The sequence below is a fragment of the Herpailurus yagouaroundi genome, unplaced genomic scaffold (genome assembly GCF_014898765.1).
Source record: "Herpailurus yagouaroundi ecotype Mexico unplaced genomic scaffold, PumYag 140, whole genome shotgun sequence".
In the NCBI taxonomy this organism is placed as follows: domain Eukaryota; kingdom Metazoa; phylum Chordata; class Mammalia; order Carnivora; family Felidae; genus Herpailurus; species Herpailurus yagouaroundi.
The window spans coordinates 10,412,393-10,436,767 of record NW_024412395.1 but is presented as its reverse complement, the minus strand read 5'-3'; the positions used below and the strand labels follow the sequence as shown (position 1 = coordinate 10,436,767).

Below are 24,375 nucleotides of genomic sequence, written 5' to 3'. Positions count from 1 at the left end.
ACATGGAATAGTATAATATAAATTACAGTGCTTTTGAAATTATTGTGTTTAACCATGGGGTATGTGTTTTCTATTTTGTTTTATTAGATTGCCCTGTCCTTATAATACTGCTGCCCTTTTGGCTTCATTTGCTGTTCAGTGTAAGTATCAGCCCACTTTTGGGTCATGGAGTATGTGATTGCATGGTCTGTGTTGATAGTACATTACCTTTAATGTATGAGTTCTTTAGACATACATTATTATACAGAAAAAGTGATTGCAAAGAAAATGTAATGAAATATCCAACTAATTAGCAATTAGTTTTTTTCCTAAAAAGTTTTTCTGAAGTTGTTTGAGACCTAGAAATGTTAAGTGTAGTGTCATAATTTGCTTACATGGTAGCTAGCAGTAAAAACAAATACTTTACTTCCAGAAATATAATGGAATACATGACATTTCTTATTTAGCTATCAGAAGTACAAAATGTGTTTATTAAATTGTGAATATTTTCCTTCCATATAATAGCTGAACTTGGAGACTACAGTCAGTCAGAGAACTTGCCAGGCTACCTCTCAGATTATTCTTTCATTCCTAATCAACCTCAAGATTTTGAAAAAGAAATTGCAAAATTACATCAGCAACATACGTAAGAATTTATTTACTTTTCCACTTATTTCATAAACTTCTTAATGGCATGTTTTCTAGAGAAAGGTTTTAAATTATTTCTAATGTGAGTGTTGTGTTTATTTAATATAGAACAGTTACTGTTATGTAAAATAGTGTGATTGGTGTAAGGAAATGTGGGTTATCTATACTAAAAAATCATTACTAATTTCATAGACTACGTAAGGTTTTTTTGTCATTTCTACTACCCATAAAACTATAGGTAAACAGAAGTTTGCTATTATATAAAGTTGACAGTTCTTTAAGAAGGAATTTTAGAATATTAATGGTATCTTCACAGAACAACTGTTACAGATCAATCTACTCAGCAATTCTTTCTTAGTTTTTAGCTATGTGAAAGGAATCATTTGTTTTGCAGTGAACCAAAAGGAAAAAAGGAACTTTATGTAATACTAAAATAATGTTTTTGAAAGTCCTTTTTTAAAAAAGTAGCACTTTTTCATTCATAACAGTATTCAACTTTGATATTTTGTGAGTCTTAATTTTCTGTGACATAATTTGTTTCAAGAAGAGATACATTGGTTTGAATAGAAAATAATATTGTTTATTGGTTCAGAGTTTGCTTTTGCTTTAACATACAATTCAGAATACTCACAGAGAAACTAAGGCAGTGCTACGTATTGGCTAAGAGTTTGAACTAGAGAGACAGACTGCTCTGTCGCATTCTGGATGTGACAACTTTTGGGGTGCCCAAATGGCTCAGTCCGTTAAGCGTCCAGACTCAGTTTTGGCTCAGGTCATTATCGCACAGTTCCTTAGGTCAAGCCCATTATCGGGCTCTGTGCTAATAGCATGGAGCTTCTTTGGGATTCTCTCTCCCTCTCTCTCTTCCTCTGTCTCTTCCTCTCTCTGTCTCTCACAATAAATAAAATAAACTTAAAAAAAAAAAAGACAACTTAATGATCAATAATCTTGACCAAATTGCTCTGTATCTCTGCTTCTCTGCTTCTATGTAAATTGGAGATAATAAAAGTGTCTACCTCTGGAGTTAATGTAAGGCTTACATTAGTTCATATATACAAAGTACTCAGAATAGTGCCTAGTCCATAGTAAACACTGAAGAAATATTGGCTCTTAATTTAAGGGAACTTCCTTTCATTTGGTTATGGCCCATGTACCTAACACAGGTTTACAAACTGGCGTACTGCCTATTTTTGTATGGCCCACGGGCTAAGAATGATCTGTATGTTTTAAACGGTTGAGAAAAACATAAAAAGAAAAATAACATTTTGTGGCATGTAAAATTTTCAGAAATTCCAATTCAGTATCCATAAATGAACATTTACTGGAACACAGATTCCCTTACGCGTTTTCATGTCTGTGGCCGCTTTCATGTAACAGCAGAGTTGAGTGGTTGCAGCAGAGACCACGTGATCTAAAAGCCTAAAGTATTTACTGTCTCACTCTTTTCAATAAAAGTTTGCTGACCTCTGATCTAAAATAAGACTAATAAAATGAGAATTTTAATAAACTGGCCTAATGAGATGAAGGGGCTATTTTGGTCTAACAGTAAGTGCCATTTGTAGTAAAAGTTCTACACATAGCATATCCGATCAAGGATTTGAAGATAAACCAGATTTTTTAAAAATTTGCCAATAAAGTCTCTTCTGTAAGGAAAAAGCTTGTACATTTGACAAGATATTGATTATGTATTTGTATTTGGTTTAGAGAAATGATTCCTCAGATCTTTAAACAAAGAAAAATAGAATCATCCAGTTTGAGAAGTGGGGATTGGGGTGGGGAGATAGAGTATTTGTTTAACTTAATTGAATTTTATAGAAAATTGAGGTATATGTGCTTTTTTTAGGAATCTCATTTTTATGATCATGCATTGGTAGGCTGTTGGCTTCCTTTTCTGGTATCATTAGTGAGTGAAAGATTGATATTTTTTGCTTTTGGTAGTTTGCTGCTTTTGCTCTGCTATAGTCAGATAATATCAGATAACTAAGATTTTTAGAAATATATATAATGCAGGAGTAAATCTACTTCTGATGGCTTTGCCGAGTGTTCATAAGAACACTGCGTTGCTGTGTTCATAAGAATCACCTGGGACATTGCTTAAATATAAATAGTTTAGGACCTTACCATTTTATATCCAATTGTATACAATTGTATTTCTGAAACTGATGAGACCAGTTTTTTTCCCCGTTTGTCATGGAATGAAACTTCTGAAAAAATAATAAAATTAAATTACTAGAAAAGTAAAATGGAGAAGTAGAGACATAAAAATGACAAGACCTTAGATTCCACAGACATGCAATTGCTCTGTCAAAGTGCTATAAAATATAAAAGACTGACACTGTCAGTTTCTGTACTTGTTATGAATCACCACCTGTCTGTACACCATATCTGAGAAGCACTACTGAGGAGATTGTCTCAAAACTTCCATGTTTTAGAAGCAACTATGGATTAAACACAGATACAGTATATGGACCAAATTTTGAAAATCACTTCTTTCACATTTTGTCAGGGAATAAATGACTTTGTCAGCCATAAGAACACCGAGGGACTTTTAAAACCTGGGTTTTTGTTTTGTTTTGTTTTGTTTTCAATACAGCTGCCACACAGTTATATTAGTTTCCAGGTATTGACTGTAGTAATTTGTTAAGCCTATTCCTTATGCTACACTCAAAAATGTAGCTACCATCTGTCATCATACACTAATACAATACCATTGACTGTATTCCCTATGCTGTACCAGCTCATTCTGTCATTGGAAGCCTGTATATCCTATTCTCCTTCACCCATTTTGCCCGCCCACCCACAGCCCTCCCCTCTGGCATCCATGAGTTAGTTTTCTGTATTTATGTGTCTGTTTCTGCTTTTGTTTATTCATTTTTTAGATACCACATGTAAGTGAAATTATTCTTTCTTAGTGTGACTTACTTCACTTAGCATAATGTCTTCTAGATCTATCCATTTTGTCACAGATGGCAAGATCTTATTCTTTTTTATGGCTGAATAATGTGCCATCGTATATGTACACACCACATCTTTATCCATTCATCTATTAATGGACACTGGCATGGTTCCATATCTTGGCTCTTGTAATTAATGCTGCAGTAAACATAGGGGGCCATATATCTTTTTGAATTAGTGTTTTCATTTTTGGGGGGTGAATACCCAGTAGTGGAATTACTGGATCATATGGTACTTCTTATTTAATTACTTATTCATTCTTTCATTCATTTCTCACATGGTATTTTTATTCTTTTTAAATTTTAGTTAGCATACAGTACAGTATTGGTTACAGGAGTAGAATTCATTGATTCATCACTTAGATACAACACTCAGTGCTCATCATAACAGGTGCCCTCCTTGATACCCATCACCCCTCTAGCCCATCCCTCACCCACCTCCCCTCTATCAACCCTCAGTTTGTTCTCTATTAAGTGTCTCTTATGGTTTGTTTCTTTCTCTCTCTTCTCTCTCTCTCTCTTTTTTTACCCCTTCCCATATATTATCTGCTTTGTTTTTTTAATTCCACATATAAGTGAAATCATTTGGTATTTGTTTTTTTCTGACTGACTTATTTTGCTTAGCATGGCTAGCTCCAATCCATGTCGTTGTAAATGGAAAATGTTCACTCTTTTTGATATCTGAGCAATATTCCATTATATGTATATACCACATCTTTTTCCATTCATCTATTGATGGACACTGGGGCTCTCCATAGTTTAGCTGTTGCTGCCATAAACATTGGGGTGCAGGCACCCTTTCGAATCTGTTTTTGTTTTTGTTTTTGTTTTTTTTTTAATTCATTGGGTAAATGCCTGGTAGTGTAATCCTGGGTCATAGGGTAGTTCTATTTGTAACTTTTTGAGGAACCTGCATACTGTTTTCCACAGTGGCTGTACCAGTTTGCATTCCCACAAACAGTACAAGGGATTCCCCTTTCTCCGCATCCTCGCCAACACCTGTTGCTTCTTGTGTTGTTAATTTTAGCCATTCTGACAGGTGTGAGGCAGTATCTCATTGTGGTTTTGATTTGTATTTCCCTGATGATGAGTGATGTTGAGCATCTTTTCATGTGTCTGTTAGCCATCTGGTGGATGTCTTCTTTGGAAAAATATCTATTCATGTCTTCTGCCCATTTCTTTAACTGGATCACTTGTTTTTGGGTGTTGAGTTTGATAAGTTCTTTATAGATTTTGGATACTAACCCTTTATCAAATGTGTCATTTGCAAACATCTTTTCCCATTCTGTTGGTTCCCTTTTAGTTTTGTTGATTGTTTCCTTTGCTGTGCAGAAGCTTTTTATCTTGATGAAGCCCTAATACTTCATTTTTGCTTTTTCCTTTGCCTCTAGCAATGTGTTGTAATAAGAAGTTGCTATGGCCGAGGTCAAAGAGGTTGCCGCCCCCTTTGCTCCTACAAGATTTAGATGGTTTCCTGTCACACATTTAGGTGTTTCATCCATTTTGAATTTATTTTTGTGTATGGTGTAAGAAAGTGGTCCAGGTTCATTGTTTTGCATGTTGCTGTTCTGTTTTCCCAATACTATTTGTTGAAGAGACTTTTTTGCATTGGATATTCTTTCCTACTTTGTTGAAGATTAGTTGGCAGTATAGTTGTGGGTCCATATCTGGGTCTTCTGTTCCATTGATCTGTGTGTCTGTTTGTGTGTCAGTACCTTAACTGTCTTGACTATAGCTTAGTAATATAGCTTGAAGTCCAGAATCATGATGCCTCCAGCTTTGCTTTTCTTTTTCAGGATTACTTTGACTATTTACGGGCTCTCGTGGTTCCATACAAATTTTGGGATTATTTGTTCTAGCTCTGTGAAAAATGCTGGTGGTATTTTGGTAGGGATTGCATTAAATGTGTAGATTGCTTTGGTTAGTATAGACATTGTAACAGTGTTCTTCCAGTCCATCAGCATGGAATGGTTTTCCATTTCTTTGTGTCCTTTTCTATTTCTTTCATAAGTGTTCTATAATTTTCAGAGTAGAGATCTTTTACCAATTTGGTTACATTTATTCCTAGGTATCTTACACTTTTTGTTACAATTGTAAATAGGATCAATTCCTTGATTTCCTTTTCTACTGCTTCATTATTGGTGTATAGAAATGGCAACCAGTTTCTCTATGTTGATTTTATATCCTGCAACTTTGCTGAATTCATGTATTAGTTCTGGCAGTTTTTTTGATGTCTTTTCGGTTCTCTACATAGAGTATCATGTTGTTTGCAAATAGTGAAATTTTGACCTTTTCCTTGCCAATTTGGATGCCTTTTATTTCTTTTTGTTGTCTGATTGCTGAGGCCCAGACTTCCAGTAGCATGTTAAATAGTAATGGTGAGAGTGGACATCCCTGTTTTGTTTCTGACCATAGAGGAAAAGCTCTGTTTTTCCCCCATTGAGGATGATATTAGCTGTGGGTCTTTCATACATGGCCTTTATGATGTTGAGGTATGTTCCATCTGTATCTATTTTGTTGACGATTTTTATCAAAAATGAATGCTGTATTTTGTCAAATGGTTTTTCTGCATCTATTGAGAAGATAATGTGGTTCTTATTCTTTCTTTTTTAATGTGATGTATCATGTTGATTGATATGTGAATATTGAACCACCCCTATAGCCCAGGCATAAATCCCCCTTGATTGTGGTGAATAAGTCTTTTAAGGTACTGTGGGATTTGATTTGTTAGTTTCTTTTTGAGAATTTTTACATTCATGTTCATCAGGGATATTGGCCTGTAATTCTCCTTTTCAGTTGGATCTTTGTCCGGTTTTAGAATCAAGGTAATGCTGGCCTCATCGAATGAGTTTGGAAATTTTCTTTCCATTTCTATGTTTTTGGGAAAATTTGAGAAAACTGGGTATTAACTCTTCTTCAGATATCTGTTAAAATTCCCCTGGGAAGCCATCTGGCCCTGGACTTTTGTTTGTTGGGAAAATTCTGATTACTGATCCAAGTTCTTTGCTGCTTATGGGTGTGTTCATATTTTCTATTTCTTCCTGACTCAGTTTTGGTAGTTTGAATGTTTCTAGGAATTTGTTCATTTCTTCCAGATTTTCCAGTTTGTTGGCACATACTTTTTTTTTTTTTTTAATGTGTGTTTATTTATTTTGAGAGATAGAAAGAAAATGGGAGAGGGGCAGAGAGAGGGCACTCGAGAGAATCCCAAACATGCTGCATGCTCACCATGGAACAGGATGCCAGGCTTGATTTCACGATTGTGAGATCATGACCTGAGCTGAAATCAAGAGTTGGATGCTTAACCAACTGAGCCACCCAGGCTCTCTAGCATATCATTTTGCATGATATTCTCTTATAATTGTTTGTATTTCTGTGGCGTTAGTCATGATCTCTTTCATGATTTTATTTATTTGAGTCCTTTTCTTTCTGATAAGTCTAGCTAGGTGTTTATCAATTTTAGTAATTCTTTCAAAGAATCAGCTCTTAGTTTCTTTGATTTATTATACTGGTTTTTTTTGTTGTTGTTTGTGTGTCATTTATTTCTGCTCTCATCTTTATTATTTCTTTTCTGCTGGGTTTAGGCTTTATTTGCTGTTTCTTTCCTAGTTCTTTTAGGTGTAAGATTAGGTTGTATATTTGAGAATTTTCTTGCTTCTTGAGGTAGATTTGTATTGCAATCTCTGCTACATCCCAAAGGTTTTGGACTGTCAAGTTTTCATTTTCATTTGCTTCCACGTAGTTTTTTTTTTTTTTTTTCTTCTTTAATTTCCTGGTTAACCCATTCATTCTTTTTTTTATTATTTTTTTTTAAAAATTTATTTATTCTTGAGAGAGAGAGACAGAGCATGAGTCAGGGAGGGTCAGAGAGAGAGAAGGACACAGAAGCCGAAGCAGGCTCCAGGTTCTGAGCTGTCAGCACAGAGCCTGATGTGGGGCTTGAACCCACAAGCCAGCCACAAGATCATGACTTGAGCTGAAGTTGGATGCCCAACTCACTGAGCCCCCAGGTGCCCCTGCCCATTCATTCTTTAGTGAGAACTTCTTTAAACTTCATGTATTTGTGTTCTTTCCCAATTTTTTCCTGTGGTTCACTTCCAATTTCATAGCATTGTATTTCAAAATGTGCATGGTATGATCTCAGTCTCTCTGTACTTGTTGAGGGCTGATTTGTGACCCAGTACATAATCTATTCTGGAGAATGTTCCATATACACTTGAAAAAAAATGTTTATTCTGCTTTAGGATGAAATGTTCTGAATATATCTGTTAAGTCCATCTGGTCCAGTGTGTCATTTAAAGACATTGTTTTATTGTTGGGGCGCCTGGGTGGCGCAGTCGGTTAAGCGTCCGACTTCAGCCAGGTCACGATCTCGCGGTCCGTGAGTTCGAGCCCCGCGTCAGGCTCGCATCAGGCTCTGGGCTGATGGCTCAGAGCCTGGAGCCTGTTTCTGATTCTGTGTCTCCCTCTCTCTCTGCCCCTCCCCCGTTCATGCTCTGTCTCTCTCTGTCCCAAAAATAAATAAACGTTGAAAAAAAAAAAATTTAAAGACATTGTTTTATTGTTGATTTTCTGCTTAGATGATCTGTCCATTATTGTAAGTGGGGTATTGAAGGCCCATACTATTATTGTATTATTATCAGTGGGTTTCTTTATGTTTGTGATTAATTGATTTACATATTTGGGGGCTCTCAAGTTGGGGGCATAAATTTTTACAATTGTTCTTCTTGATGGAGAGACCCCTTCATTATGATGTAATGCCCTTCTTCATCTCTTGTTACAGTCTTCAGTTTAAAATCTCGTTTGTCACAGGGTGCCTGGGTGGTCAGTTGGTTAAGTGTCCGAGTCTTGATTTTGACTCAGGTCATGATCTCCCAGTCATGGCATCAAGCCCCACATTGAGATCTGTGCTTGGCGTGAAACCTGCTTAAGATTCTCTTTCTCTCCCTCTGCTTCTGTCCCCTGCTCATGCGCACACGTGCGCACACCCTCTTTCTCAAAATAATAAAATATATATTATAACTAATATATATTATATTAGACATGATATATAATTATAAAATATATATTATATTAAATATAATTTTATTTATTATATATACTTAGATTAAAATTAATATAATTAAAATTATATTAAAAATAATATAATTATAAGTATGGCTACCCTGGCTTTCTTTTGACGTCCATTAGTATGATTGATGGTTCTCCATCCCCTCACTTTTCGATCTGCAGGTGTCTTAGCTCTAAAATGTGTCTCTTATAGGCGGCATATAGATGGATATTGTTTTTCATCCATTCTGATACCCTATGTTGATAGATTGGGACATTTAGTCCATTTACATTCAGAGTGATTATTGATAGATATTGATAGATTTGGTGCCATTGTGTTACTTGTAAAGTTAGTGTTTCTGGTGATGTTGACGTTCTCTGTTTCTTTCTAGACTTTGTTGCTTTTGGTGTTTTTTTCCCCTACTCAAAGAGACCCCTTTAATGTGGTATTTGTATTTTTAATTTTTTGAGGAATCGCCGTACTGTTTACCGTAGTGGCTGCATCAGTTTACATTCTCACCAACAGTGCACAAGGGTTCCTTTTCTCCACATCCCCTAGTGCATTCTTGTATTTCTAGAAAATGAAATATTCTACAAAATAATGATTTGTGTTAATGAAAATTTACTTTCCAGATAAGTTAGATATTACTTTATACAACTAAGAGGAGTAGTCATGCATGATGTATTATAAAAGATTTAACTAGAATGCTGAAATTTTTCTAGATAAATAGGTTTTTTTTTCCAGTTTGGCCATATTTGTGATTGGTATAATTTTTACTACACTGTCTTTACAGAGGCTTATCTCCTGCAGAAGCAGAATTTAATTATCTGAACACAGCACGTACCTTAGAACTCTATGGAGTTGAATTCCACTATGCAAGGGTAAGTGAAGAGAACTAATGTGATGTTGTTGAGTTAGGCTTCATTTACTCTATATCAGAGTTTTTATTTAATGCCTAGTAGGATTAGGCAACCAATGGAGTAACTAGTGAGTGCTGACAACATAGTTGCACTGAAAATTTCCTCTGAGTATAAGTATTTTCAGAATCCCTTATTTTCCAAAATAAAAGCAGGAAAAGTAGGGATTTTTGCATTCATATTCAGTGTTATAAAGATACTTTCACCTCACCGAGGCTTGTGTTACTTCACTTGTTTCCTCATTTAGTGGCATCATTATAAATTTTTATTTATAAAGCACAAAATGAAGTATGTTAACATATTTTGGTTGTCTTTCTCCCCTGTGACAAATCCCTTTATTTTATTTTATTTTATTTTTTTTTTAATTTTTTTTTCAACGTTTTTATTTATTTATGGGACAGACAGAGACAGAGCATGAACGGGGGAGGGGCAGAGAGAGAGGGAGACACAGAATCGGAAACAGGCTCCAGGCTCCGAGCCATCAGCCCAGAGCCCGACGCGGGGCTCGAACTCACGGACCGCGAGATCGTGACCTGGCTGAAGTCGGACGCTTAACCGACTGCGCCACCCAGGCGCCCCGACAAATCCCTTTATTAATAAAAGATGGAATTTACAGTCTTTGGCTTCTTCTGTACATCAGTCTGTAACAACTTTTTAATGGTGTCAAACTTTTCTGCTTCCAGAACCCTGCTGTAAGCATGTTTGTGAGTTGCTGTCCTTAATTAGTATGTCTCTATCTAAATTCTTTCTCATGATTTTATCATGAAGTTATGTTCCTTTAGAAGTACTTGGAGTACAGCTTTTCTACATAACAAATGAAAAGTGGAATTATAGGTAATCATTGTTTGAGTTGGTGATAGGTTTTATATTCTCTTGAGATAAATTAGCAATCCGAATAAGGATAGCAGTCTGAAAGGGAGTTACGTTTTCCTTAGATAATTATTTTGAATTTATTTTATAATATACACCCTCGAAGTTCTGTTCCATGTAATGGTTTTATTGTTCAGGGCCTCACCTGGCTATGTTCTTCTGGAAGAGGAGTGTTCTTGTATTTCACAAAGCTTATGTCAGTCTCTCCTTTAAAAAAAACAAAGATTTGCTTTCCTCACATGACTAGATCTGCTAGTTCTGAGTGTTTGTAACTTGGAAATCTATTTGTTTGATTCCATTTAAAATGCGTAAGTAAGGCTCTCTTGAACTTTTTGTTTTCTTTAAAATGTTTCTCTCCCCCCCCATCACCCCCCCTCCCCGCCCTTCTCTGTTTGTGGGTTATTTTTTAACCTGATTCTCCAAAATGTAACATAGTTGTCAATATTTGTGCAGCTAGATTTTGGTTTTTATCATAAGGTTTAAAACTAATGGAACTTCCTTCACATATGTAAACTAAACTATGGTTAACAATAAAAAGATCACTAAATTCCGTCATGTTAGTCCTTAGCAGTTTTCTAAAGGTAGTGTACCCTGATGCCTGCTATCACTGACTGCTGTCGATGAAATACAAAGGATATGAGACTTTCTTTTTTTAATTTAAGTGACATGCTGGATCTCATGCATAACTAACCATATTGGTATTTATTGATTTGATTAAGTAGGAGTTCTGTTGTTATTTAAATTATTAGATTGTAAAACTCTAAGAAAGCCATAAATGTAGAGTGCCAGATTAAATTAAATTTTAAGTGGTCAGAGTTATTTAGAAACCTAATTTGTACTGACAGAAAACGCCAGGAAAGGGTGTTTTGGTTGTGTGTGGATACTGAGAACTTAAGAAAATGTGCAGATGTCCAGTGAACATGGAGGGGAATTTTACAGCATCCTGAATAAAAATGACAAAAAAATAGAGGAGAGAGGATGCATAAAGGGAATACCTAATTGAATATCACAAGCAAAGGTGTTTGAAATAATATTTTATTTTGAAAAAAAGAGGTAAGATGTTTTCTATCTGCCTTTGAAATGTAGATTGAAAAAATCAGAAAGTAGAACAAGTTATTTGTAGCAATCTGTAAAGCACAAATAAGTCTTAGAGTACTCATTGTTGTGGGTCTTTTAGGTGCCTTACACAGTGTTGGTGCTAAGGGGTACTTAGCAAAACATCAGTTATCTCATGGAGTTCACAGGATGGTGGGGAAGAAAGAAATGGGTCATGCGTTGACAAACATGTGAAGATAAGAAGGGGAAAGTCCAGAATGATATGGGACTATATGATCAAACATCTAATCCAGCCTGGGAGCAAAGGTTAGGGAAGGTTTATTATAAGAAGTAATTTACCGAAAAAAAAATTTTTTTTCGGTAAATTACCGAAGCCAGAAGAATGAATAAGAATTAACCAAGAGAGTGGTTTTCACTGTAGACCATCGCCATGAGTAAAGACCTGAAATCAAGAGAACATGACATGCTTAAGAAAATAAGAACCTTTTATGTGTCCAGGAGATTATATGAGTAAGGGAAAAGGGAACTGTAGAAAATTAAAGAATGACTGAGAACTTCAAGATAGAAAGAGAAAAAAAGATTCTAGGTAAGGGAGCAGGGACATAGTTTGTGTTTTAAAATAATATGGTAAATGGATTTTTTTTTTTTAGGGGTGTGTGTATGTGTTCAGTTGTGTCAGTTTTAACATATGTATAGATTTACGTAACCACTACCACAATCAGAAAAAAGATAATCCATTATCCCATAAACTTTTGTTCATGCTGCTCCTTTGTAATCTAATTTTACACTTCCCCCTAATCCCTGGCAACTGGTTCTATTTTCTGACTCTAAATTTTTGTCTTTTCCAAAATGTCTTACAAATGGAATCCTACATTATGTAACCTTCTGAGACTGGCTTTTTACAGTAATGCATTTGAGATTTATCCAAGTTATTGTGTATTTCAATAGTTCATTCCTTTTTTGTTGTTGTTTGTTTATTCACCCATGGAAGAACATCTGGATTGTTTGTGGTTGTTTTTTGTTTTTTTTTTATTAATAGACCACTGCAGAAAAATCATTTCCAGTTTTTTTGTGTGGATTTAAGTTCTCATTTCTGTAGGGTAAAAACCCCAGAGTGGGATGGCTGGGTCATATGGTAAGTGTGTATTTAGCTTTACGTGAAACTGCCAAACTGTTTTCCAAAGTGACTGAACAACTTTGTATCCTTACTTGCAATATTGTGCAAGTTCCAGTTCACATCCTATTTTGGCATTGTCCGTTTTGTTTTGTTTTGTTTTGTTTTGTTTTGTTTTGTTTTGTTTTTTTCAAGCTTTTCTAATAGATGTGTTTCATCTCAGCATGTATTTACTTTGTATCTCTGTTGCCTAATGATGTTGAGCATCATATCTTCTTTGATGAATAAGCTGTTCAAATATTTTGCCCATTATTTGTTTCTTTTCTTACCCCCCCCCTTTTTTTTAAAGAACTCTCTATATATTCTAGATACACTTTTTTGATGGGTATGTGATTTGCAGATGTTTTTCCCCATTCTTTGGAGCAAAAGAAAGTGATAATTTATAATATTCCTTACTCGATCACTGATAGAAGAGATAGCTAAAATCTTTATCTTGCTGATTTTTAGACTAACAATGCAGTCAGCAAACTTGACTTAATTGATTTATGTAGAATATTGCATCTAGCAACTCCACAGTATGTATGATTTTCAAACACACAATATAATTTTTGAAAAACAAAAGGAAACTTTAAAAATCTTCTGAACATTTGGAAATCAAGAAATACACTTCTAAATAAACAGTGGATGCAAATGCAGTCATTATTTCCACCCAGCACTCTGTGCTTTATTCTCAGATTCTTACCTACAAAGAATAAGGATTAGTTACCCCCAAATTTTTGGTTAGGATCAGTTGATGAAATAATGATATGAAAGTAACCTTGAAAATACAATTTGAACATATGATATTAATTCCAAGGAACATTTTGGGAGCTAAATTTACGTTTTTGTGAAGAATTTCTGACCTCTTAAAATGTTATAAAAGCACTATCTCAGGAGTAATTGGTAGTGTAATTAAACTGTCTTAATTTGTTAAATGAATGGTTTGAGGGCTCAGCAAACACCTATTATCTTTTCTAATGAAAACTGTTCAGTGTTCATTAAACTGTGAGAATAGAATAAAAGAACATAATAGAGTTAGAAGATACCTATGCCATGGGTCCTCCAGTTCAATCTCTGTTTTATAAGGATGTCAGTGTAATGTAAACTCTGTATTGCATAACCTTGTTACCTAAATGTAAAAGTAATCACAGAAAGTTTGGCTTTAGGATTTCAGTTAAGTAGAGGATGCTCTAAATTAACCCTAAAACAGTTCAAGTTTTAGGCTTGTTGTCAGTATCTTATTTCCATAGGTATTTGTAATAATAATGAAGATAATTCTAATGAAAAATAACTTTTGCCCTTCAGCATTCCAAAGGAAAGGAAAGCTTAATGATGCTATTTTGATTATTCATTCATTCAATGAATATTTATTGAGCACCTTCTATGTTCCAAGTCCTGTTTATAGACACTGTGGATACAGCACTGAGTAAAGCAGGTAAAAAAAACCCAACCCTCATGACGCTTGCATTCTGGTGGGCAAGACAGACTATAAACAAATAATTGAGTATATCAGAATACATAGTAGGTATTCCATAGAAGTAAAGTTTACAGTAATAGGCAAATAGAATAGCAATCACTTGTGGAAGGGTTTTATTAGCTGGGAGGCTCATGAGGGAGCCTTCTTGGATTTTGAAAATATGTATCTTTGTGTTGGTTACACAGACATATATATATGTGTGTGTAGGTATATATGTAAAATTTTGAGTTGCGCATGTAAGATTTGTACATTTTATTTATTTTTTAAATGTTAACATTTTGATTTTAGAGAGAGAGAGCGTGAGCAGGGAGAGGGGCAGAGGGAGTGAGAGAGAGAATCCTAATCAGTTTCCATGCTCAGCTCAGACCCCAACACAGGGCTCTATTGCATGACCCTGGGATCATGACCTGAGTGGAAATCAAGAGCCAGATTCTCAACCAACTGTGCCACCCACATGCCCTATACATTTTAATATATGTACATTATACTTAATTTTTCTTTACCTAAATACATAACATATCAGATAGTAATAGATGCTGTGGAGGAAAATTACTTGAGAAAGGGGAGTGAGACCGACAAAGTGTGGTATCAGGGAAGGCCTCACTGAGACTATCAACAGATTTGAAGGTGTTATGCAGATACATATCTAGGGGAGAGGAGACATCAATGGAAACCATGAAATGGGTTGCTTGGAAGTTCAGGGAACAGCAGAGAGACCATTATGGCTGGTGCAGTATAAGGTAGGAAAGAAGAGTATTGATTAGTTTAAGGTGGACTAAGGTTTTATAAGACATTTTAAACACTACAACTTTTAATTCTAAGCAAGACCAGTAGACAGTTTGAGGAGGTAAAAGTCTTGGTGTGATTTACATTTTGAAAAGATAACAATGGCTGCCATTTGAGAGTATTCTATAAGGCACTAAGAGACCAGCTAGACTCTTACCATGATCAAGGTGAGAAATAATGGTGGTTGTAGCAGTTGGGTGGTGAAAAGTAATCAGATTCTGTATATATTTTGAATATGGAAGTGACAGTATTTACTGATGTATTGTCTATAGGATGTGAGAGAAAAAGGATTCAGGAATGATTCCAAAGTTTTTGGTCTGAACAGCTAGACAGATGATGTAACTATTCAGAAAGATGGGAAAGACCAGGGAGAAGAGGTTGGAAGGGTGGGTCAAGAATTAGTCTCACAACGGTCAAATTTTAGAAGACTTTTTACACATCCACACGAAGGAGGGTAGGCATTTCAGTGTATAGGACTGAGTTCAGAAGAGAGGTCTGGACTAAAGACAGACATTGGGAATTGTCAGCTCATAGTTAATATTCAAAGCCATGAAATGAGAGCACTCGGAGAAATCTAGTAAATACTGAAGAGAAAGGTCCTCAGAGCTGGAACACTTCAGAGGTTAGAGAGATGAAGAAGAACCAGGAGGAAGCAACCATATAGATAGAAAGCCTGTCTTTCAGACACGTGTGTGTCTTTGAAGAGAAACAAATTAGGAGTGTTTAACTATGTCAGATGAGAACTGGATTAGACATGTGGAAGTCATCAGTGACCTTGGGGGTATTTTGATGGCCTAGGCTGATTACAGAGTATACAAGAAGGAATACGAGGACAGTAATTTTGAGAGGTTTGTGCCATACAGGACACAAGTAATAATAATAGCACCTAAATAGCATTTACTAAGTGTCCAACACCTTCTTAAGACTTTATGTATATTAATCTCATTTAATCCTTACAGTATCCCAGTGAGGTAGGAGTATTATCATTTCTTCACAGATGAGGAAAGTGAGACACAGAGATACTAAGTAATTTAGCCATACGATGTCTATTTCTATATTGAAGAACCAATTTATAGCTTCTTCTAAAACACTGTTTTTAACTTACATGCATTTGAACACTTTTTGACAGATTGGTTAGAATAATCAAATAATTTAAAAATGTAATCTCTTGAAACAGAGAAAAGAGTTTCTTCCGTCAGAGTGGAGCAGTATATATGACTTCATCTGTGTCCCCCTAGAGTATTCAGATCACACAGCGACTTTCCATAATTCTGCTGTGTGCTTTCACTCATCACATCTTGTCTAGACATAGCTTGTGTGTGTGTGTGTGTGTGTGTGTGTGTGTGTGTGTGTGTGTGTGTGGTGTATCAGACATCTTTATGAAAGGATCAGTAGATAACTACCTGTGTTCATTTTCACTGAATAATTTGAGTTTGCCTACACTATTGAGCCTACGTAAGGCACACAAACTTTTGTTTTTGAATTAGTGAATGTATATTATGCCTAACTACATTTAAAACATATAAACATAAACATTTTTTTTTAATTTTTTTTTTCAACATTTATTTATTTTTGGGACAGAGAGAGACAGAGCATGAACGGGGGAGGGGCAGAGAGAGAGGGAGACACAGAATCGGAAACAGGCTCCAGGCTCTGAGCCATCAGCCCAGAGCCTGACACGGGGCTCGAACTCACGGACCGCGAGATCGTGACCTGGCTGAAGTCGGACGCTTAACCGACTGCGCCACCCAGGCGCCCCAACATTTTAATCATATATGGGGAAAACATAAAGCTAAAGGTTAAAAGAGAACATAATTTCAACATACGTTACAGAAATTTTTAATATCCATATTTTATTTTATTCATAATATTCTTATTTTGTATTCATATTTCATATTCTAAGGATTAATTTTTTATGGACATGTAATTAGAAATATAGGAAAAAGATGAGCATTTAACAGGAGAAATACAAATGATTGATATTATGAAAAATTGCTTGCTTTTTCTAATCCTCTAAAATAGAATCCTGAGGGGCGCCTGGCTGGCCCAGTAGAACATGTGGCTCTTGGTATTGAGGTCATGAGTTTGAACCCCACATTTGCTGTAGAGGTTACTAATAAAAATGATAAATAAACTTTAAAAAAATCTAAAAAAATAAAATATAACCATGAAAATAACAAGGAGAAACCAATTTCATAAGATTTGCAAAAATTCAAAGGATTAAAAATATCCATTATTGGTAAGAGTATGCAAAGTGGACATTTTGAAACATTGCTGAAGTATAACTTGTTATAACCCTTTTGGAGTGCAGATATTCATATAATCTTCAATCATTTCCATTTCTCAGATTCTATCCTGTAGAATATTTATATAAGTGTTTTAAATAGTGTGTTCAAGAATATTTATCACAGCACTATTTGTAATAAAAAATTAGAAACACTAAATAAATGAACAGAAATGGTTAAGAAATTGTGATAAATCCATGCTTTGGAATAATATGCAGCAGTAAATAATTTACAGAATAAGATATCATATTTTTTGTTGATTAAAGAAATTGTGTAGTTATATAAAATATGTATTTATATTTTTTATAAACATAAAATATTAATAGTGGCTATCCCTGGGGAATGAGGCAGAGAAGGTGAGGGATGCTGTTTGACTTCCTGGTATTTCTATATTTGTTTGAAATATTTTAATAATTACAAATAATTAAAATTATTTTCATAGCTACCCTACACCACTTAAAATTAATGTTTCTCCCACCCATAATATAAAATTTTAGTGGGATTGAGTTACTTTACTCTTAACCTGTGACAATAGACAGGCTAGAACATTAGGTAGTCTTAGCTGTGCAGTTTGTGTTTAGAACAGTATTCTCCAAAGGAAAAGAGGGAAGACCACTACAGGTCATGGAATAATGATAGGTTGAGGTATGGGTCAAAAATATTAGAATATTCATATTCATCCTAAATCTCAACCATTTACATTGTTATTTTTCAGCCTGTTACAAAACAGATACACAACTGTGTACTGTATTTCAGGGAACATCGGCAGCTACCCTCAAGTCAAGAAGTAGATGTTAGCCATCCATTCCAGAAACCTTCTTTGTGCCCTGTCACGATAATAGCCCCTTCCTACATTGTATTTTTTTATGGTTTTATCACCCAAGTGTGCCTTCATAGATACTACAACTTGTGTTTATTTTAACTAGATCACTTTAAATCTCTGTTAATCTCTGTTAAAATTTTCATGTTAAAGAACTGGGCCATTTCACCTTTAATTTGTCATGGTCTGGACTGGACTGATCACATATTAATGGTGTAACTCAACGTGTTCTGCTTTCTGTGTATTACTTGCAGATTGGCAGCTTGATTAAGGGGCATGTTCAGAGTAAGGATTGATCCCTTTTTTTAAATTTTTTTTTTTTCAACGTTTATTTATTTTTGGGACAGAGAGAGACAGAGCATGAACGGGGGAGGGGCAGAGAGAGAGGGAGACACAGAATCGGAAACAGGCTCCAGGCTCTGAGCCATCAGCCCAGAGCCCGACGCGGGGCTCGAACTCACGGACCGTGAGATCTTGACCTGGCTGAAGTCGGACGCTTAACCGACTGCGCCACCCAGGCACCCCTACTGTTTTTAATGTTAGTAGCCATTGATGTTCAGTGCCTGGATCCGTTAATTCACTGGAGGCTGCACTTAATTCTTAAGTCTTATCTTAAGTCTTTTGTTTTTATTTATTTACTGGGATAATTTTTTTTTTAATGTTTATTTTTTGAGAGAGAAAGAGCATGAGCAAGGGAGAGAGAGAAGGAGACACAGAATCTGAAGCAGGCTCCAGGCTCAGGGCTGTCAGCACAGACGCTGACAGAGGACTCGAACTCACGAGCCATGAGATCATGACCTGAGCCAAAGTTGGATGCTTAACTGACTAAGCCACCCATTATGTGTAATTATATAAATTACACATGTGGCTTGTACTGTATTTCTGTTGGACAGCTCTGGTCTTGCAGCTGTCTCCAGAAGAGCTCCCTGAAATGCAAGAAATGTTCTAGACCTGTGCTGTCACTCAAAAAGTGGTTAGTGTGATTGAGGAAGTGAAGTTTTAATTTTATGTCAGTTTAATGAATTTCCATTTAAATAGTTGCATGCGTTTAGTGACTACTCTTTTGGACATGCATGTCAGGTGGGCTGGGATCTGGTTAGAGGGGGGTCTGGAGTTCTGTCCCTGGGTGAGAAACTTGTTCATGTGGGCTAATGAATTTTCACAGAGAAGATGGACTCAAGGAGTGCCTGGGTGGCTTAGGCGGTTAAGCACCAGACTTAACCTCAGGTCATGATCTCCTGGTTCCTGGGTTCAAGCCCTGAGTTGGACTCTCAGCTGACAGCTCAGAGCCTGGAGCCTGCTTTGGATTCTGTGTCTCCCTCTCTCTGCCCCTCCCCCACTCACGCTCTGTCTCAAAAATGAATAAACATTAAAAAAATTTTTTTTAATTAAAAATGCACAAAATCTTAAAAAAAATATGAACTAGATCTAGACTTTGGTTTGATTCATTAGAGAAACACGAAGAAGGCGTGAGAACCGCCTTAAAGAAATATGTAATTATGGGTACACAAAACATCACAGAACTGGCTTGATGAGAAACAGTTTTTTCTAGTTAGAAGGGAGAGATAAAGTGTGATGGGATGGTTGTTTAAAGGCCTACAGTGCCAAGCTAAACAGTTAAGACCTCTTCCTACTGGTGATAGAGATCCATTCATTTAACATTTAACAAATGAGTACAGTTGACCCTTGTACAGTGCAGGGGTTAGGGGCACCAACCTTTATCCCCCCAGTACAGTCCAAAATCTTCATGTAATTTCTGATTCCCCCAAAACTTTCCTAATCGACACTGTTGACCCAAAGCCTTACTGATAACATAGTTGATTAACATGTATTTTTTATGTTACATGTATTATATACGACATTCTTACAATAAAGTAAACTAGAGAAAAGAAAATGTTACTAAGAAAATCATCGGGAAGAAAAAATACATTTACAGGACTCTACTGTATTGATCAGTGTACATCGTCTATATACAAGATGAATGGTCTGTCAGTATCTACATCAATATTGTCTTCTATTATACAAAACACTGTAGATATTAAATGTATTACTAACACTAGACATCAAAAACGAAAAGTTAATGTGAAAAAGAAATACATATTTATTTACAGGAGTAACGATTCATACATTGATAATGGAGAAGCAGCGGTATGAATGCTATGTACCAATGAATGAATCATTATAAAATATTTATGGCCTACAATATTGCACTCATAGTCCTGATACAATATCGGAAACATTGTTAATTTTTTTTAAAAACGACTTACCGATGATGGTAGGCTAGTTATACAGTTTCTCCAATTAGGAGACAAAGAGGCATACTGCACAGTAGTGTAATTCTTTGAAAGCAGAATTATAAAACACTAAGCAAACTAACACATTATTAATTTTATATTAAATATCACAGACCTCATTCCTGTATAAGGATAGGCTATCCACTTCCATATGAGTCTTGCACATGATGTTCTCCAGGCGAATACTTAGACATTGCTGATGATAATGGCACAGAAATGTTTCATACAGTTTTTCCCATATGGTCAGATTTCTGCACAAAGATACCCACACACATTCACAACAGATAAGTTTATAAGCCAAACAGCATGATGATTATTTGCAGTTCGTAGAGTGGTAGATTGTCATAAGGTCTTCATCCTCGTCTTCACAGTGAGTTGGCTGTGGAGGAAGAAGAAATGGGGTTGGTCTTACTGAGAGGTGAGCAGAGGTGTAAGAAGTGGGGAAGGTGGAAGTGGGCAGGAGAGGTAGGCACACTCAGTGTAACTTTATGGAAATGCATTCTAATTTCTACCAGGCTTTTTTGCTCTTTAACTTCTCTAATAAAATTTCTGTACAGTTACCAGTTCCTCCAATGTCTGCTTTAGTTGCAATGCTCCTATCATAGAAGGGCCCATGTTGCAAAAGAAAAGTCAAAAGCAGTCTTCAATAATTAACTCTTCTGCTAGGTTGTCCAATGTCAGTTCATTGCTTCACTGCTTCTTCCACTTCTTCCTTATCATCTAGCACTAATTTTGGGAGCACTCACCTCTATCAAGTCACCTTGTTAATCCTGTGGTATGGTGCTCTTGAGTTACTTGATAGGTCTGTATCATGAAACCTTTGACCCTGCATCTTTAATCCGTCTCATGATTTTCTTGACTGGCTCTGTCATAAGTCCTGTAAAGTTATCTGGACACAGTTTTCTCCCCCAGGAATTTATTGTTTCGAGCTTGATGGCTTTCATGGCCTTTATGTAATAACAATGACATCCTCAAGATCCTTCCAAACTTGCATGATGTTTTCTTTATCAGGGCTCCTTCCTGTACCGTGGACAGTCCTTTCCATAGAGACTGTATGCACTGAGCCTTTAAGGACCGTAAGGACCCCCCTGATCTGGAGGCTGAATTAGAGATACTGTGTTTGGGGGCAAGCAGAATATTTTGACATTGTTGCTGTTGAACTCATGGGGTTCTGGATGGCCAGGGGCATTGTCCAGTGTCAAAAGAACTTCAAAAGGTAGTGCCTTACAGGCAAAGTACTTCGGGACTTCAAGGAGAAAACATTAATGGAACCAATCCAGAAAAAGAGTTGTCATTGTCCAGGCCTTCTTGTAAAACCAGAAGACTGGCAGATGGTGTTCATTTTTTCCCTTCAGAGGTGGAGCATTAGCAGTTTGGGATAAGCAGTTTTAATCATAAACTCAACTGCGTTTGCACAAAGCAGAGGTGACCTAGCCTTTCCTGCTTTAAATCCACAGGCTTGCTTCTTTGCCTTACTAATAAATGTCCTTTATAGCATTTTCTTTCCCCGGATGCAGCACTTTTACCTGCATTGAAAACATGTTCAGGCAGATACCCTTTCTCCTCAGTGATTTTCTGAATGGCACCTGGGAACGTGTCTCCTGACTCCTCAGCAGAGACTGCTTTTCCTGTTTTCTTGTCATTTTTAAAGCCAAACTTCTTTCTAAAATTATCAGACCATCCTTTTCTGGCATTAAATCCTTCAGGTTTAGATCCTACACCTTCTGTTTGCTTTACGTTGTCATATAATGACTTTGCTTTTTCTCACATCATATTAGAGTTTATAGATAGAGACATACCTTTCTTATAGCGGTCCATTACCCACAAAAAAGCTACATTTTCAATATGAGATGAAAAGGTACATTTTGCACCAAGTACCAGGTTGTTGTGCATGCTAGTATAGTTGCAGCAATGGCTTCATGAATTTCCTTTTCCTTTTTTACAATGGTACTCATGCTGGATTCATTTACCTTGAAACAGCAAGCAGCCACAATTGCAAACCTCAGTCTATTAAGCAATTCAGCTTTTTTTTTATAATGTCATGATTTTCTTTGCTTCTTGGGAACACTTCCAGCATCACTAAGTAGCACTTTTTATGGGTCCCATGATGTTACTGGAAGTTTATGGTATTACACTAAACACATTGAAAAATAAGCAAGAGCTGTGAGAAATCACTTTTGCCGCTAGATGCAGTTTATTGGAGAGACCAAACCGCACATGCAGAGATGGTTAGTGTCACACCATATTTTAAGCCGATGCTTGGCAACACCTGAGCTTACCGCGACAGCAACAGGAGGGGACTATGAAATTATTACAGTGATACAGTATGTACTACAGGAAATGTTATGTAGTTATGATTTCATACAAATGTTTACATTTCTCTTGACTGTGAATGATGCCTTGTGTGGTCTGTAAGTGTGCAGAAGTTTTGATACATCCTAACTTTTTATAATATATTTGTGTGTATTGGGGCACCTGGGTAGCTTAGTTGCTTAAGTATCTGACTTGGTTTTGGCTCAAGTCATGATCTTGAGATTGAGCCTCACGTTGGGCTCTGCACTGACAGTGCAGAGCCTGCTTGGGATTCTCTCTCTCCGACCTCTTTCCCACATGTGTTTGTTCTCTCTCTCTCTCTCTCTCTCTCTCTCTCTCTCTCTCTCTCTCAAATAAATAAATAAACTTAAAATGTATATATATGTGTGTATATATATATATATATATATATATATAATTGTGTTATTTTATGGTAATAAACAATAAAACAGAGTAGGATCTAAATTTATTTTATGCAGTCATGGCATGCCTAACAAAAAAAAATTTTTTTATATTTCTAGGCCACAGGATTTGTCTGCAAGTTTTTTGAAATTGTTGCAAATCTATAAAATTTTACAAATCTATATTGAAAAAAAGTCTGCATATAAGTGGACCCACAAAGTTCAAACCTGTGTTGTTCATGGGTTAACTCTACAAGACACTTTTCTACACACCTAAGAACCCAATAGTGGAAAAAACAAAGGCCCTATGCTTTGCTACTTGGGTTCTACTAAAGAAGAGTAAAAAATAAATAGATTAAATAACATAATTTACGTAGTAGTAAGTGGTAGAAAGAAACACAAAGATATTTTAAAATAAGGTGGTCTTCATGCATTTTCCTGTACATCGGAATTAGTAGCATTTGTGTCCATTAAGGACATAACACTTCTTTTTTTTCTTTTCACTTCTGGCATCACCTTGGGAATTGCCATTTCATATCTAGATAGCTATAATTTAAGAACTTGAGTTCCTAGAGAGCCTGAACATGTTTTGCTTTTTTGTTTTTAAACATGTTTTTCTGCCAACATAGCAGCTTGATTGATTTATCTGTTTGTTGAGTTTGGTGTATCTCTTTAATGTATTGGTTCTTCTCTAGTGCTTGGTGATCATTGGTTGTGTACTTCCTTTTGCATTTGTGATTCTTAGTCCACTTGCTTGTCGGCGTTCTCTTTGTTATGGCCTGCCTTAGGTGATGGTGGAGGAGAGAAGGAAAATATTGTTGCGAAACACATGCCTATAGTTTGCCTTTCTCAGTTTGAGGTTCTCCATCCATTCTGAGGATTGCTCTAATTTCTGTCCCCAGTATCCACACTTGGTATTTTAGATAAGCTGCACATACTTCCTTGTCCCATAATTCAGTCCAGACAGGGCAGGATTCTAGAGTTGGTAGGAGCTAATGACCTTAGCTGTTCTCTACCTGATCATCCTGACAGTAATTTAAGGGCTCCCTTTATTTCCTTCATCTGCCGTCTGTGAAATTGTATCTGTTGACTATACCTTCTTTCTGCCTCCATACAGAACTTTCTCTTCTGTGTTTAATTCAAGCTGTGGTCTTCTATAATTTTTTTCTCTCCTAAAATCTGATTTTATCCTCTTTATGTCTTTGCAAATTTCTCAAAATGTCTGGTCTGTTGATTATGTACGTTCAAGCGGAATGTTTTTATGTATCTTCTGTGGTATGAGAGTGGGAGCAGAAGGAGCAATAGGAACATATATTACGTCTTCCATCTTGGCCCAAACTTCTAATTGATATTTTTTAAAAAATGATTTAAG

The 24,375-nt window shown here is 36.0% G+C and overlaps 1 protein-coding gene across 11 annotated transcripts in view; it reads left to right on the top strand.

The window, feature by feature from the left end:
• The window catches only part of PTPN4 (protein tyrosine phosphatase non-receptor type 4), a 230,077-nt gene that overhangs the window by 116,089 nt on the left and 89,613 nt on the right, over positions 1-24,375 (top strand). For all 11 annotated transcript variants that reach the window (XM_040474832.1, XM_040474828.1, XM_040474831.1 and 8 more), the window contains 3 exons: positions 88-140; positions 505-625; positions 9,425-9,512. In XM_040474832.1, the coding sequence (XP_040330766.1) occupies positions 88-140; positions 505-625; positions 9,425-9,512 (262 nt within the window). The remainder of the gene's footprint in view (positions 1-87; positions 141-504; positions 626-9,424; positions 9,513-24,375) is intronic.